This window comes from Ovis canadensis, chromosome 16 (genome assembly GCF_042477335.2).
Source record: "Ovis canadensis isolate MfBH-ARS-UI-01 breed Bighorn chromosome 16, ARS-UI_OviCan_v2, whole genome shotgun sequence".
Classification (NCBI taxonomy): domain Eukaryota; kingdom Metazoa; phylum Chordata; class Mammalia; order Artiodactyla; family Bovidae; genus Ovis; species Ovis canadensis.
In genome coordinates, this window is record NC_091260.1 from 69,766,618 (window position 1) to 69,784,042 (window position 17,425).

The 17,425-nt window shown below is 43.6% G+C and overlaps 1 protein-coding gene across 1 annotated transcript in view; it reads left to right on the forward strand.

Annotated features, from left to right (window-relative positions):
- MYO10 (myosin X) overlaps positions 1 to 17,425 on the forward strand; it is a 262,216-nt gene that overhangs the window by 206,630 nt on the left and 38,161 nt on the right. Inside the window, exons 20-21 of the mRNA XM_069556123.1 lie at positions 13,800 to 13,924; positions 14,017 to 14,131. Coding sequence (XP_069412224.1) covers positions 13,800 to 13,924; positions 14,017 to 14,131 — 240 coding nt within the window. The remainder of the gene's footprint in view (positions 1 to 13,799; positions 13,925 to 14,016; positions 14,132 to 17,425) is intronic.

Below are 17,425 nucleotides of genomic sequence, written 5' to 3' on the forward strand. Positions count from 1 at the left end.
CCTTAAGAATGTGTTCATCTGTGTGCACAGGTGCCCATCCTTATCCGTGTGCGCATAGAATACATCCAGAAGAAAGCTCGGGAAGCTGGCAAGAGTGGTTTTCTCCAGGAGAGCTGTGGGGCTTTCATTGTATATATTCTCTATATTTTTTATTTTAAAACCCCTTGGCATGCATTATTCTTTCCTTCAGCGATAATGGAGAAAACCAGACTTTGCTTGCATCTCCTGGTATTTTACATCTGTCCTCATTAAACTCTGTGCCAAAAAGTGCTTCGGTACATGCTGGGCTGAACTCCTTCCCATAGAAACACATTCCAGTTGTGTCCTGTAAATCATTGAAAAACTAGGTGGGTGTTGAGCTGAGTTTGGGGCTTGTTCCCTGGAAACACATTTTGAGGACGGCTTGGACCTTGTGACTGGCATCCTTTAGAGTTGAGGTTGAGAAGCATCAGAGTTGGGTTTTTCTGCTGCTGTTTACATGCAAGTGAGTCAACTCTAGTTGGGCAGAATTCATTTCCTTAAGGACTTCTTCCACCATGCATCTGTTTATTTGTTCCATTCCAGTGTAAAGGTACAGTGGTATCAGAATTGTTCATTTACACCCCCCAGGAAACCACTTTATCCACCATGATAAAGTGCTTTTATGTGACTCCTCCTGCCCCTGAGTCTTAGAGCAGACTCCGTGTCCAACGCTATTGTCCTTGCGTTGCAGCTTTTCTGCTCAGTCCTTCCCATGATGTTGTTTCATACATTTGTAATACATTCAGATTCTTCTGTGATAATCTGAGTTATTTCATAGGATCCGCCAAGGTTCCTTCTTTGGCTGTAAAGTTCTATATGTCTTTAAGATTTTGTTTGTTTTTAACTGGAGGGTAATAGCTTTACAGGATTATGGTGGTTTCTGCCAGACATCAGTATGAATCAGCCACAGGTGTACATGTGTCCCCTCCCTCTTGAGCCACCTTCCGTCTGCTACCCCATCCCACCCCTCTAGGTTGTCACTGAGGACCTGATCTGAGCTCCCTGCATCGTATCTGTTTGGCGTATGGTAGTGTATATGTTTTTCCATGCCACCGTCTCAGTTCAGTCCACCCTCTTCTTCCCACCCCGTGTCCACAGGTGCGTACTGGGTGCCTGTGTCTACATCGCTGCCCTGTAAACGGGTCCATCAGTACCATCTTTCAAGATTCCGCATAACGGAAAGATTAATATGTATCATGTCAGCTATAGTATCATATGAAAGTTTCCTCAACCTAGAACTTTCCTATTCTTTACCTGTTCAGCCCTCCCCGAGGCCCTGGCAATCACTCATCTTTCTGTTGTCTGCATCCATTTTGGCTCCAGGGAATGATTTCATAGAAGACAGTTTTTCCATGGACCAGGGTTGGATGGGGATGATTTCAGGATGATTCAAGCGCATTACATGCATTGTGCTCTGTATTTCTAATTCCACGCCACCGCTGACAGGAGGTACCAGTTTGCAGTCCCAAGATTGCGGACCCCTACTTTATAGCTTTGTCTTAGTCAGAATGTCAGGTAATTGGAATCACATACATAGTATTGCGTTGGCCAGAAAGTTCATTCAAGTTTTTCTGTAACCTCTTATGGAAAAACCTGAATGAGATTTTTGGCCAACCCAATATATGCCCATTTCAGAGGGGCTTCTTTCACCTAGCACTGTGCATTTAAGGTTCCACCATGTCTTCTGGGGACTTGAGAGTTTAAAAAAAAAATCTGAGTAAAATTCCATTGAATGAATACTGCAGTTATTTTTCCATTTACCTATTGAAGGGCGTGATGATTGCTTCCAGCTTTTGATGGTTATGAATAAAGCTGTTATAAACGTTCACGTGTATGTTTTTGTGTGAATGGAAGTGTTCAACTCAATTGAGTAAATATAGTTAACGCTCCTGATCCAAGGGTTTCACATCCGGGAATTCAACCAACCTCAGATCAGAAATAACTCAGAAGAAAAAATTCCACAAAGTTCCAAAACACAAAACATGAATTTACCAACAACTATTTACATAGCAGTTACATTATTTTTATAGCTATCTAGGTAGCATTTACATTGTATCAGGTATTATGGGCTTCCCTGGTGGCTCAGATGGTGAAGAATCTGCCTGCAATGCAGGAGACCTGGGTTTCGATCCCTGGATCAGGAAGATCCCCTGGAGAAGGGCACAGCAGCCCACTCCAGGGTTCTTGCCTGGAGAATCCCCATGGACAGAGGAGCCTGGCAGGCTACAGTCCATGGGGTCACACAGAGTCGGACATGACTGAGCAACTAAGCACTGAGGTGAATTATGCAGGAGGATTTGTATAAGTTATATGCAGGTGTGTGTGTGTGTGTGCGCACGCACACACACGCTTCATTTGCTGAGTCATGTCTAACTGTTTGGACCCTGTGAACTACAGCCTGCTGGGCTCCTCTGTCTATGGAATTTTCCAGGCAAGAATCCACTGGAGTGGATTGCCGCTTACTACTCCAGAGGATCTTTCCAACCCAGGGATTAAAACCACTTCTCGTCGGTCTCCTGAATTGGCAGGCAGATTCTTTACTACTGCACCACCTGGGAAGCCCCCAGAAAACAGACTTACCCTTTACCAAAGGGGAAAGCGAAGGGGAATTAATTAGAAGCTTGGGATTAGCAGGTACACACACGATTTATGAAACAATGAGGACCTACAGTATAGTATTGGGACTTATATTCAGTGTCGTGTAATAAAAGAAAGTGAAGTCACTCAGTTGTGTCCGACTCTTTGTGACCCCATGGACTGTAGCCTGCCAGGCTCTTCCATCCATGGTATTTTTCAGGCAAGAATGCTGGAGTGCGTTGCCATTGGAGTGTCTTGTAATAGCTTGTAATGAAAAAGAATCTGAAAAAGAAATACATATATGTAAATATATATGTAATATACATATATAAATGTAATACAGGTAAATCTGGTTTTTATATATAAAATAATGGAATCACATCTCTATATACCTGAAACTAACACGATTGTAAATTCACTGTCAGTTAGAAAAACGAGAAAGAGCATGACGAGGTCATAGATGGCACAAAGTTGATGCATCCAGGACAATTTTATTAAGGAGGGAGTATTTGCAAAGCCCTTAAAAGACCCATGGAACTCAACAGAGACAACAGGGGAACATTTCAGGTGGGGAAGCTGGCTTCAGCTGAGCCAAGACAGGAAGTTTTTTTAGTCAAGGAGCTGCTAGAGTTACTTCTCATCTGAATTAGATGTAGAGGGTGGGTGGGATGCATTGACGGGGAAAATAGATTGGAACGTATTGGGTGGGGGGCTTCAATGGGAAATTGAAGCTTTTGTGTTAATTTGGTGTGTATGGTCAGTTCATGAACAGGCGGGGGAAGGACAGTGCTAACACAGTGCCTTAGAAAGGTTTCATGATGCGCCTGTGTGTTATTTATGTTCAGAGTTCCCTTCCCCATTAAGTAGTTGGGATTTGTGTGGATCCGAGGTGAGGACCACAGTGCCCACCTATAACAGCTTGGATTGCCTTGCTTTTTAAAAACTGCACTCATCTGGGAAGGGTGTGGTTTGAAGGCTGTATCTGGTGGGTGAGAAATTTCCAGGCTCTATAATCTGACCCCCAGCACTGACTGACAGCTTCAGCCACTCGTGTAACCAAGATGCTTCCCATTCCTCACCTGGGAGGGGAATAGGCTTGCTTCTCCAGGGGAAATTTGTTTCTGCCTCTTTCTCAAAATGAAAAACTTAACAAGTGGCAATAACTGCCTTGAATGTTGAACAGCCCCAGAAAGAAGTGACTGATGTAAGACAAAGAATCTTTGTCTCTAGTTTAATTGGCTGTTGTTTACTTCCTGTTCAAGGTCAGGAAACTTACACGGCTGCTTCAGGAACTGTGCTTTTGAAAATCATTCAAAAGCAGGATAAACCCCTGTCCACTATTTATTAACTGCTTTTGAGAATTTGATGTGATGAAACAGGCAATAAAGATTGAGAGGTCTTAGGTCTTAATTTTCTGTTAATTAGTAAGACATAAGGACAGGAGTTTTACGGAGACTCAGTCACTGTAAGGCTGGAAATGATATTTTATTAGTGTGATCAATTTTAGGTAAACCCTTCTGTAGTATTTTTACTTCTTAAAGTTGATGAAGGGTTATCAGCCTTCTTAATATTTGTTTGCTTTTAAAGTTAAATTAAGGTAAAGGTATATCCCATGAAAAAAGTGAGTGTTAGTTCCTCAGTCTTGTCGGACTCTTTGCTACCCCATGGACTGTAGCCCACCAGGCTCCTCTGTCCACGGGATTCTCCAGGCAAGATACTGGAGTGGGTTGCCGTGCCCTCCTCCAGAGGATCTTCCCGACCCAGATATCAAACCTGGGTCTTCTGCATGGCAGGTGGATTGTTTACTGTCTGAGCCACCAAGGAGGCCCATATCCCATGATCTTAACACAAATATACCTAATATATTAAGTCCTCTCTATTACACTGGTATCTCTCTTTCACTCCACAATGTTTACTTATCAGAATGAAGAGTCATGTAATGGTTTTATGTAAGAATCAGCTTAACAGTTCTTGGGATGTTGGGTACTAATCCTCCCTAATATGGACTGTGTAACAAGTCCCTCCACTGCAGAGCTGCCATGTACGTAAATAAAGTTGACAATATTTCATCGAGGAAGCAAATCAGAAGCCATTAAAAAACACAGTAAAAAAATAGAACTCCTTATTAGTTTTGGAATATTACACCACTCAGTTTCAGTCTACGAGTGTTGGGCCAGGGGTAAGTCTTAGAGAATATAAAGTTGGTTTCTAATTGATTGGTTGATTTTTGGCTGCTCTGGGTCTTCAGTGCTGCTCGCAGGCCTCAGTAGTGGCAGCTTTTGGGCTCTAGAGCCCAGGCTCAGTAGCTGTGACACACGGGCTTAGTTGCCCGGCAGCATGTGGGATCTTCCTGAACCAGGGATCAAGCCTGTGTCCCCTGCATTGGCAGGCAGATTCTTAAGCACTGGACCACCAGGAACATCCCTGGAATATGACGTTAAAAACAAATGTATTAGGCTACTAAAGCAGGACAGTAAGACACACTTCGGTATAAGGCTCAGATCCCATGTCTGGTTATTCTGTGTTCTGGGGACTCATAGTGCCAGACCCAGGGTTCACCTCCATGTTGCGTTCCAAGCAGATTGGAACTAAAGAAAGCCTACATTTGTTGGTCAAAGCAGGGACTGGATTTGCTCTGGTGCATCCCAGAGCTTGTGCTTGTTCAGTCTATGGAAAAGTAAAAGTGAAATCGCTCAGTCCTGTCCGACTGTTTGCGACCACATAGACTGTAGCCTACCAGGCTCTTCCATGCATGGGGTTTTCCAGGCAAGGGTACTGGAGTGGGTTGCCACTTCCTTCTCCAGAGGATCTTCCCAACCCAGGGATCGAACCCGGGTCTCCCGCATTGCAGGCAGACGCTTTACCATCTGAGCCACCACGGAAGCGCCCAGTCTATGGAAGATTCTTAATAAATACTTTCGATTGATGAAAATAGTAATGTTTACTTTTACCTCATCTCTGAGACATTGTGATCCTATCAAGTGGTTAGTTTTTAGACTTCGAATAAATTAAGCATCTCCTTAAAAGGGAGAAAAGGACTCATTCTAGAAATCAGTTGTAGCCTGTGTTCAGAAGCACCAGCTTGAATGATCAAGTTGCATTTGTTGTGAAAGCAGGCGCAGTCGGCATGAAGCGTGTTGCCCAGGCAGGCTCATGCCATGGGGTGGGGTTCAGTGAGTGTCTGTTGTGGGTCAGCTCTTCTCTGGCCCCTGTCCATGGCAGCTGGTACCCAAGGAGGGAGGAGGAGAGGCGGGAGGAGTGGCAGCCACCAGTGGCTCAAGGAACAGTTAAATTCTGTCATTTCTCTGGGCTCAGATGCAATGAAACATGTTGTCAGCCTTTCATTGTCTGTGTTAACAGTTACTAAAGATGGATTTGCTCAGAATTCGCTATTAGATTTTCCAAAAGGTTTCCTCTGTCCACTCGTTATTTCTGTATATAGATATTTGACTGAACTCACAGGGCAGTGAACCAGTTTCTGCTTTACATTGTCATGGCCTTAGAATTGTGACCTTTGATCGCCCGCGTTTACATTGTGTCTGTTCCTGACAGGTTGTTTCTAAGGCCCCCTCCTCAGTGTTACTATTTTTAGATACTGTCTCCCTGTGCCTGGAAGACCCAGAGTTTCTGGAAATGCTACAATACACATTTTCTGCCTAGAATTCACTGTACTCTTTTCCCTAGAGAAGTTTCCAGCTCACTCCTTTGAGAATAGTATCCTATGGAAATATGCCTCCAAATTTATAACATACCAGTTGGAAAATATGGCTTGAATCAAGTTTGATTCACATACTAGTTTTTAGAAATGCAAATCACTTTGAACTTTGTGTGATTTAAGCAAATATTAAAATTTGTTTGAACAAGTCTTTTAGCCTTACTCACTTCCAGTTTCCTCATCTGCAAAATGGAATAATATTACTCATCACACCCACCCCATCAAATTTCTGCGTTCAAGTGCTGTATGAGTTGAAGGATGGCTGTGGGAATCTCCCGCATATCGAATAAGAGGACTTGATTCCTGCAAGGCTGCTAAGAAACCATTTGAAATCCTGTGTGTATACTCATCGGTAGTTCTTTGACGGTAGAATTATAGAATTCTTTTTAAAAATTATTAATGTTTTTAAGATTATGTTTTTATGGTTCTTATTTTAGACTATAAAAATAACATAGCTTCCATAAAGAAGCTGATAATCTGTTGATTAACATCTGTGAAGCCTGTTTTGCCAAAAATTAAGGGAAAATAAAATACCTGGTTAACAAAAGTTACTGTTGAGAAGTAAATTTAAGTTTGAGCTTCCTGTCAACCAAGGCAAAAAGGTGAATGCGATGCATTTTCTACTCTTTGTTCCCTTTTAATCACTGTGTTTATTTCCGGTTTATTTTATCTTGCCTAATTCCTCTTTGGCACAGTGTACTTAAGTAAATCACAGTGAGTTATGATAGTCATCAATTTATGAGTGTATAGTCAGATAAAGCATAGCGTTTCTTCTAGAGAGAATAGTTTTCTCCCCTCATGGCAAATTTTTTTTAAAAATTGGTCTCATAGATCCATGTTAAGTGATACTACGTGACAACGGATGATGGCAGAGTGCCGTAAGAGTTGGTTCTGTGCCAGCCCGGCGTCCTGGTCCAGCTTGTCCTCTGCCCTCAGTGGTCTTCTCTTCAGGAGACTGCAAGGCGTGGAGAGGGTCTCACCTTAGCAGGAGGACTGGATTTCCCCACCACCCCCGCCTTGTTTCTGGTCGATGTGGTGCTTAATCAGTGTGTGTGTATCTGTGTGTGTGTGTCTGTGTCTGTGTAGTGCTTAATCAGTGTGTGTGTGTGTGTGTGTGTCTGTGTGTGTGTGTGTGTGTCTGTGTGACTTTTCCCATCAGAGGAGAGAGGATGCCTTCTGTCTGCAGTCCTGGCTGATCCCAGACACACACATACCCCCGCCTCTGTGTAGCAGGCTGCGTTCCCACCCCCTCTCCCTGGGCCCTTCTCAAGGCTCCTCGGTTTCAAATCTAGGACTCAAACACCTTGAGGTCTCAAACGCTGAAAAGCATTAGAACTTCAAGGGTCCACAGATAATTAACTCCTTCTGTATTCATTAGTTAAATAAACACAGATTGAGCAGCCCCTTGCTATGGACAGGTGACTATTTCCAAGACCCGCTGTCATACTTCTTACTGTCTCTGCTTAATTTTTGGAATTATGGAAGGCTAGGTAATATTCAGGGTAATCGTGTTCATCAGCACACAGATGCATTTTTCTTTTTTTGTTGTAAAACACCCTCCCTGTCCTGTGTCCTTGTCTGCCAGAACTTCTGTTGCCCTTTATGTAGACATTTAGCTACCAAAGCTTGCCTTTACCCATAATTGATTTTTGTGGAGGGCTTAGCATGCTCTGTTATCCATCACTTGTTTTATTGAAGCATTATGAAATCTTATTTTTTCAGATTGTAAGGGAAAAGTTCTATTTTTTGTTTTGTTTTGTTTTGTAGAATTAAATTACCTGAAGCTAAATGTATTTAGTCCTGTCTCCAGAATGCAAATTTTCTCTTGCATTCATCTCTTTTTGTCCATTTTAAATGCCTCGATGTCAGTCTGACTTTTACAGTACCTTTTTTCTAGGCTTTATTAAGCTGTAAATTGCGTTGCATACAGTTGACTCATTCAGAGCATAGCATTCTGTCGTTTTTCACATGTTCACAGATCTGTGCAACCCTCACCCCCGACACTTAAAGCATTTTCATTAGCTTAAAAAGAAGCCCTCTTACCTGTCAGCTGCTGCCCCTCTGTCTCTGCAGCCCCAAGCAGCCACCACTGTACTTCCTGTCCCTGTAGATTTCCTGTCCTGGACATTTCACGTGGATGGAATCATGGAACATGTGGTCTTTTATATGGCTGGCTTCCTTCACTTAGTGTAGCGTTCTCAAGGCTCATCCATGTTGTAGCAGGTAACAGCGCTTCATGTTTATGGCTGATTATATTCCTTGTCATGGATATGAAGCACATTTTCATCTGCTCATCAGTTGATGGACATTTGGGTTGCTTTTACTTTAAAGTACCCTTCCAGCAGCTTCTCCCCTGCTTCTCTGTCCCCATTTCCACCTTATTCCATGAAGGACCTCTAGAATCCATTCTGTACCTGATTTTTTCTTTTACTTTGTAAAAAAATTTTTTATGTGTCTTCAAAGATATACAGCCAAACAGAAATTTCTTATGTGGTATGTATGTGATCATTTCTTTCTCTTAGTGCCATCTGATTTCCCCCCTTTTTTCTTACCTGTCTCTTCTTCCCACCACCCATAATAGTGCCCCCCCACTCCACAACAGCCTGGCATGTCTCCTCCTATCCTTTTCTGCACATCGTGTATCTAGATATATATATTCACACACACGTGCGTACGTAGAACAGGCGTCATGTTTGATGGGACCACTGTTTGTTTTACAGTAATGAGATTCTCACACATACTTCTCTGCATCTTGTTTTTCTCACCTTACAAAAGGCTTGAGAGTTAACTGGGGTATTTAAAAATACATTTAGTATTTATTTCTATGTGAAGTGAAAGTCACTCAGTTGTGTCCTACTCTTTGCAACCCCATAGACCACACAGTCCATGGAATTCTCCAGGCCAGAATACTGGAGTGGGTAGCCTTTCCCTTCTCCAGGGGTCTTCCCAACCCAGGGATTGAACCCAGAACTCCTGTACTGCAGGTGGATTCTTTACCAGCTGAGCCACCAGGGAAGCCCATTTATATGTTATTTAATCATTTTATATACTATTTGTAGCTAATATTTATTGCTTATTTAATTTGTTAATTTTTTTAAAATTTATTTTTACCACTCCACTCAGCTTGTGGGATCACAGTTCCCAATCAGGGATTGAACCCATGGCCTCATCAGTGAAAGCACAGAGTCCTAACCACTGGATCTCCAGGAAGTCCCTACTGGGGCATTTTTAATTTGTGCTTATTTTTTAATGGGCACATAACATTTCATGATGGGCATGATGTCATCGTATACCCAGCCATTCCTCTGGTCTTCTTTCCAGTTTTGCCACTACCAAGGGAAGGGGGAGGGGAGGGAGGTCCATCTACAGCCCAGGTCTGACCCCAGCCGGCAGCCCCTGAACCTGGAAGCAGTTGCTTCAGACTTGAGTGCCATGTCCACTGTCAGCGCAGGTTCCCTCTCTGCCTTTTCGGTGTGAGCTGTGCTCTCTGTGTAGAATGTCCCATCCCCCCAGCACTGAGTTGTAGATGCGAGAGTCCAGACTCTGACTTGTGGATCTTAATTCAAATTCATGTACCACCTGTACCATCTCGATACTTTTCTTTCTTCTGCATTCCCAAGGAACAGGATTTTGATTTTCAATGTGCTTTTAAATTTACTTTGAATTGGAGGACAGTTGCTTTACAATATTGTGTCTGTTTCTGCCATGCATCAACATGAATCAGCCATAGGTATATGTATATGTCCCCTCCCTCTTGAACCTCCCTGCTGCTTCCCACCCCTTCCCACCCTTCTGGGCTGTCACTGGGCGCCAGATTTGACCGCCCTGCGTCATGCAGCAAATTCCCACTGGCTGTTTAATGTTGCTTATGGTAATGTGTATGTTCTGATGCCACTCTTTCAACTTGTCCCACCCTCTCCTTCCCTCACTGTGTCCAAAAATCTCTTCTCTATGTCTGCGTCTCCATTGCTGCCCTGCAATAGGCTCATCAGTACCATCTTTCTAGATCCCATATCTATGCACTAATATGCGATATTTGTCTTTCTCTTTCTGACTTACTTCACTCTGTATAATAGGCATCCACCTTATTAGAACTGAGTCAAGTGCCTTCCTTTATATGGCTGAGTAGTATTCCATGGTGTATATGTACCACAGCTTCTTTATCCATTCATCTGTCGGTGGGCAGATGAAGTTTGATATTAGGCTGTCTACTATATAAGCACTGATGTCTGGCATACCTGTCACCCTCCTAAATTCCAGGGTCATTGGAGACAGAATCAGCCCGTGAGGCTATGCAAGTGAAGGGCAGAAGGTATAAGAGATTCTCTGTACTTTCCTCTCAGTGTTGCTGTGAACCTAAAACTGCTCTTAAAAACAAAAAAAAAATAATGTGGAGACAGTAAAAATATGAGTGGTTGCCAGGAGTTGAGGAGAGGTAGAGGTGACTAGATGAAGCACAGGATTTCTGGGCAGCAAAACCGCTGTGAGTGAGGCTCTGATGATGGACACGTATCATTACACACTCATCAAAACTCACAGAATGTAAACAGTCAAGAGTGAACCCTGACGTCAGCTGTGGGCTCAGGGTGATTAGGATGTATCCTGTGGGTTCATCAGTTATAATGAATGCTCTACTCTGGTGAGGCTGTTGGTTTAAGACACAAAAGAATCTAGCAGGTATTTTTTAATGTTTTCTCCCCAAGCATGAATCACAAAACCTTGATGCATAGTAGGTATTTATTCATTTAATATTTGGTAAATGGATCTCCTGGGACTTTAATTACCCTAGTTCATGGCTGTTATTTCCCAAATCCTCCTTAGCTGTTGGCCAGCGAAACTTCCCAGTTAGGACACCGCAGGGAGTCTTTGAAGGGGGGCCTTCCAGTTCTGGACAACTAGTTACCAGTGTGGACTGGAGGCCATGAGGGAAGTTTCAAAAGGACATATGCCTTTGAGTTGTGACTTGTCCCCCACCCCTCCTAGCTGTGTCATCTTTGAACCAGAAAGAAAAGGAAGTTAAAACTCAGAAGAGACCACCAATGGAAATATAGGTCTACTCCCCTCGCGATGGCCCGGTGGGTTGCCCAGGGTGACAGTCTGCCCAGAGATCCGCCTTCCCCTGGTTAAATTGCTGTGAAGGGGCAGAAGCACAGTCACAATGGGAGCCTGGAAAGAGTGGCCACTCCTGGTGGCTGCCTCCCGCCCTCCCCTCCCTGGGCTCTATGAAACCCTACAACCACACCACACTAATTAGCCCGAGAATGGAAGGGGTTGTCATGGCGACCGAGCACTTTTTAAAGCACAGGAATGGTGTTCATTATTGTTCAGTGTCTTTAGCTGTGGCGAAAAGGTCAGTGTGGCAGTTGTTTTCCATATGAATTTTGGCCTGAGAGCGAAACTGAATGTGGAATGTTCCTCGGAGGGACTGGAAGATGGTAAGTGCGGCTGGACTTTATGGATAGGGGTGTCCGTTAAGTAGTATTTTGCAGAGTTTTAATAACTAGTACCAAGCTAAGGAATTGTATGGACTTTGTTAAGTAGAGATCGGAAGAAAAGGAGCAAGGGAAAAACAGTGTGGGTGAGGAATGGTGAAAGTTCAGAGAGATTTTTTAAAAATTGGACAAGTCTCGAAGCATCAAATGATTAAACATGAAATTTGTAGATTTTTCTGACTATGAATTTAACAGTTAACTAAGCCTGATGTCTTATTCAGTGTCTGTTTTATGTTAGCTCTCTGGTGGTCATTGTGGATTCAGATTATATCCCCAAATAAATTTAAGAACTTTTAACCACATACCTTGAGAACTGTTGCACCTCTTCATTTTTTAAATCCAAAGATTAAGTAGAGGAGTAACCAAGGCTAATTTTTTCATGCTTTTATTCTGTTCTTTCTTGTCTAAGAATATTTGAAGTAATTAAGACTAGAAAGCAATGAGCCACAATTCTTTGGGTATTTGCCCTAGTTTATTGGCTAGATTTGGGTAGAATACTGCCAAGCAGAGACAGTTTGACTACTGTGTTTTAGGAGAAATTAAATACGAGAGAAGTCATTCTGCTGCATGGGACAGCAACTTTTCCATCAAACGCTGCAAAGATTTGCAGAGCATTCTTCAGATTTATGTTTTGCTGGTTTGGAAAGCCAACAGGATAATGTGCCTTTCAGCCTGATTTTGTGCTAATGACTGGCTGTGTTTTTACAGCTCACAAATTTAAGCCACTTTATGTCTTTGCACTTTTAAACAACATCTTTGGGTCCTATGGCACTATTTTTCAGCCATCTTATACCCAGTTCTGTAAGATAACAAAATACAAGTTAATTAAAGGAAATGGGGTGTCTGGATTAAAAAACAAATCACTGCTCAAAAAGCTGTGAATGGGAAATGGCCTACTCTGGGGCTTTTCCCTGGAAGACCATTGTCCTGTCAGCAGTGCCAGTTTGTCTGGCAACTGAGCAGATCTGAGAATACGACTCAGAATGTTAAGTCTTGGTTTGATTTCCTCTGCCTTTCATTTGCATGTTCCGGGATTAATATGTTTAGTGATCATAGTACGGAGCATGATAAACAGCATGTTTGACTAGAAGTTGAGAATTTTTGTTTCTTTTCTCCACTTACAATTTCTCCTTTTCCCCTCTAGCCCCTAACTCTTCCCCCAGTCCTCCTTGGGTCACTTCACTGCATTCTTCAGCTAAAAAATGCCTGGAAAATGCAGTATTAAAAACAGAGTGATAAATGTATGACACTTTAGCTTCTTTGGAAAACATAGAATTAAAAATGGTGGTCTGGTTATGATATTCGTAAAATAATGAGAAATTTGAACCTGAATATTAATATCGAGGAATTATTGATATCTTTTAAATATAATAGTATTGTGATGAAAAGTGATCAAAGGGTTAGTTGCTTAGTCGTGTCTGACTGTTTGCAACGCCATGGACTGTGGCCCGCCAGGCTCCTCTGTCCAGGGGATCTTCCTGACCCAGGGATAGAACCCTGGTCTCCTGTACTGAAGGCAGATTCTTTCCCATCTGAGCTACAGGGAAGACTCCTAATAGTGCTGTAGTTCTGTTTAAAAATGATACTGATGGGGGGACTTCCCTGGTGGTCCAGTTGTTAGGACTCCATGATTGCACTGCAGGGGCACAGGTTTCATCTTCATTTGGGGAACTAAGATCCTGCATGCCACACAGTGTGGTCAAAAAAAAAGAGAAAAAGTTTAAAAAAAAAAAAAAAGATACTGAAATGTTTACAAATGAGAAGGTGTGCTATCTGGGACTTGTTTCCCAAAAAAAATCCAGGAACAAAGAGTATGTGGGCTAAGGATGGGGCAGGGTTGATAGTGCTGGCTATTATGACAAGTCTATAGGTACACGGGTGGAGTTCATTTTCTCTTCTATGTATTTGTGTAGGCCCAAAGTGTATGTGTGTACAGCTATGGTGTGGGTGGTCTTGTTAATAACCTTATCTTCTCACCTCTTGGCACATTTTAGATGCCCGACCAGTTTGACCAGGCAGTTGTGGTCAACCAGCTGCGGTACTCCGGGATGCTGGAGACAGTCAGGATCCGGAAAGCTGGCTATGCCGTCCGGAGACCCTTCCAGGACTTTTACAAAAGGCAAGATGGAGCTGCAGAGACCCTCTTTCTTTTCAAAATGATTGGGGAAAAGGTTATAACCCACGGTGATGCTGGACATTCTCACGTTGCAGGTATAAGGTGCTAATGAGGAATGTGGCGCTGCCTGAGGACATCAGGGGCAAGTGCACGGCCCTGCTGCAGCTCTACGACGCCTCCAACAGTGAGTGGCAACTGGGGAAGACAAAGGTAAGATTTCAGAGGGCGAATGGCTGGCCCATCAGCCCCCGGAGAGATGTTTAAGTTCTGTGTCCTGTGATGACTGCTATCAGTTGTTTGTCAGCATTAGAAAGATGGTATCATGGTATCACGCTGGCCAACACTCTTTGTCCTTCCACCATTAACCCTGTATTTGAAGTCCTTGACTCTTTGGAGACTGTGTTCTTGGGGACCCACTGAAGCATCAGGTCCTGAGTATATTTTCATTCAGTCGGTCAACAGATGTTGGCTGATAAGCAGCTCAGTGCCAGCAAAGAGTTAGGCAGCCTCCAGCATCTAAGAAGTGAGGCACCAGATCCTCTAACTTTGCATTGTCGTAATGCTGCACGTTCCTGTGTACCATGGGAGCTGTTGTGTGGGAGACCAGAAATTGTCTGAAATCATGTAGGTTGCCCAAAGTCCAGTCCCGAAAGCTGAGGTAAAATCCATTCTTTACACATGCAGGTATGAAGCCTTTACCCCTTAGCTAAGTGGTGAGTGGTCTGGCCTCGATTGCAAAAATTAGCCATAAAGTTGGCAGTGCAACCTTTTCTCCCAGGATCAGAAATGGCCAAAACCCCCATCTGGGCTTCCAGCTTTGTCTCCCGCCCCACCTCCAGTGTCTTATCACACGGGAGAGGCAGAAATACAGGCAGCTGGGGCTTGGCCTTTGAGTATATGGATGTCCTCATAGTTGGAGGTATTCCTCAAACCTCACCTTCTGACCCTGCAAGCAGCAGTGCAGAGTCAGAGAAGTATTTTAAAGTTGCCGCTCAAATTATGTTTTTAACCTAGGAGTTTCTTAGTATAAAAAAAGAGAGGAAGAAGAGGGAAAGAGAGACAGGTATCTTGCAGTTTGACTATCTTCATCTTAGAGCTGCTCTGATAAAATACCATAGCGTGGCTTAAACACACACACTTATTTCACACAGTTCTGGAGGCTGGAATTCTGAGATCAGGGTACCTACACGGTCAGGTTCTAGCAAAGGGCTCCTTCTTTCTTTATAGTCAGCTGCCTTCTTATTATGTCCTCAAATGGTGGAGAGTGACTTCTGGTCTGTCTTCCTTCTTTCCATCATGGGACCTCACCCTCCTAAATGAAATTACTTCCTAAAGGCCCGACTTTCAAATACCATCACACTGGCACTTAGGGCTGCAGCATATGAATTGGGGGCAAAGAGGTGCTAGACATTCAGTCTATAACACTGATGTGAAATTAATGACAAGTATTTAGGCATCAATTGGAGGTGACTTAGTACACATCTATTAGGGTAGAAATAGCATGCAGAGGTATTGTGTTGGTTATCTATTGCTGTGTAACAGTCAGCCATAAACTTAGCAGCTTTCACAGCACAAGTCAGGGTCTTCTAGTATCTGTGGGTCAGGGGTCCAGGCATAGCATAGCTGGTCCTCTCTCTGGGTCTCAGTCTGTCAGCTAAGGCTGCATTCCCTTCTAGAGCCTGTGATCCTCTTCCCAGCTCACGTGGCTCTAGAACTGAGTTCCTTGTGGTTGTAGGACTGTTATTGTTGTTGTTCAATCACTCAGTCGTGTTTGATTCTTTGCAACCCCATGGGCTGTAGCCCACCAGGCTTCCCTGTCCTTTACTATCTCCCAGAACTTGCTCAAACTCATGGCCATTGAATCAGTGATGCCATCCAACCATCTCCTCGTCTGTCGTCCCCTTCTCCTTCTGCCCTCAGTCTTTCCCAGGTCTCTGTTTTCCTGCAGGCTGCTACCCTGAAATTACTCTCAGCTTCCCACCCCGTTTCTTACCCCGTGTAGTACACGAACACTGTACTACACGGTGCACACAGTAGGAGCTCAGTCAGTGTCAAGTGCTTAAATCAAAACACACGCACACACACTGTTAGGGAATGACACGAGATTGTTATACATTTAGTCACTCAGGAAAACACCCACTGGTGTTCTCACCCTGGGCCCACCTGCTTCTTCGGGGCCAGCAGGAGAAGCTTGGTGGAGTCTTACATATAATGTAACACACTCCCAAGAGTGATACCCCTTCCCCTGTGCCACGTCCTAAAAGAAAGTCACAGATTCCACCCACCGTAGTCGGAATAAGCAAGGGCATAACCCACTGGGGCGTTCGGGGTCCCTTGGGGTGTGTATCCTCGCAGGTTTGTAGGTCTCTGTACCGGGAACTCTCCCCTCTCCTTGTTTTAGCCAGTCTATCCTTCAGGTCTGCTTGGATGCAAACTGATGGGAATCCTTTTTTTTTTTTTGAATTGAAGTATAGTTGATTTACAGTGTTGTGTTAATTCTGCTGTACAGCAAAGTGACTCAGTTATATACGTATATACCTGCTTCTCCATATTCTTTTCCATCATGGTTTATCACAGGATACTGCATATAGTTCCCTGCGCTATACGGTAGGACCTGGTTGTTGATCCGTCCTATAATAGTTTGCATCTGTCAATCCCATGCTCCCAATCCACCCCTCTCCCACCCTGCGCCCCCTTGGCAGCCCCCAGTATATTCTCTATGTCTGTGAGTCTGTTTCTGTTTTGTAGATGCTTTGGTTTGGGACACAGTGTAGATTCCACATGTAAGTGGCATCACGTGGTATTTGCCTTTCTCTGGGAATCCTTTTTGACGTGTTCTTCTCACCCTGCACCGAGACTCACCCCTAAATTGGATTAAGCCCCCTCCTCTGTCATGGCTTCCCTCATAGATCAGTTGGAAAGAATCTGCCTGCAGTGCAGGAGACCCGGGTTCAATCCCTGGTTCAGGAAGATTCCCTGGAATCTTACATTCTCTATATTATACCCTCCTCCTATCTCACTTCCTTGTATGGTGGGATAATATCAAAGATCATTGACTTACCGAGCCAGCAGCAGTCACTTTTTTGAGCACTGAGCACCAAAAACCCAATCCAACTTCATTTACAAATGGAAGTCAGGCCCCAGCACAGCTTAGACTTGGGTGTTGCACAGGGATATAGAGACATTAAAGCATTGCCCCTGGTTTACTCATTTGCTGGGAGATGTCATTCATTATCATGTCTGACTCTTTGCAACCCCACGGACTGTAGCACTCCAGGCTTCACGGTCTCCCAGAGTTTGCTCAAACTCATGTCCACTGAGTTGATGATGCCATCCAACCATGTTGTCCCCTGCCCTCAATCTTTCCCAGCATCAGGGTTTTTTCCAATACAACTAATAAATTATAGTGTGATCTCTTTAAGGAATGAGGACACAGCTCCAGGAGAGAGCTCACTGTGAATTGAAACAATCAGAAAAGTATTCAAGAAAAGGAAGTCTTTAAAG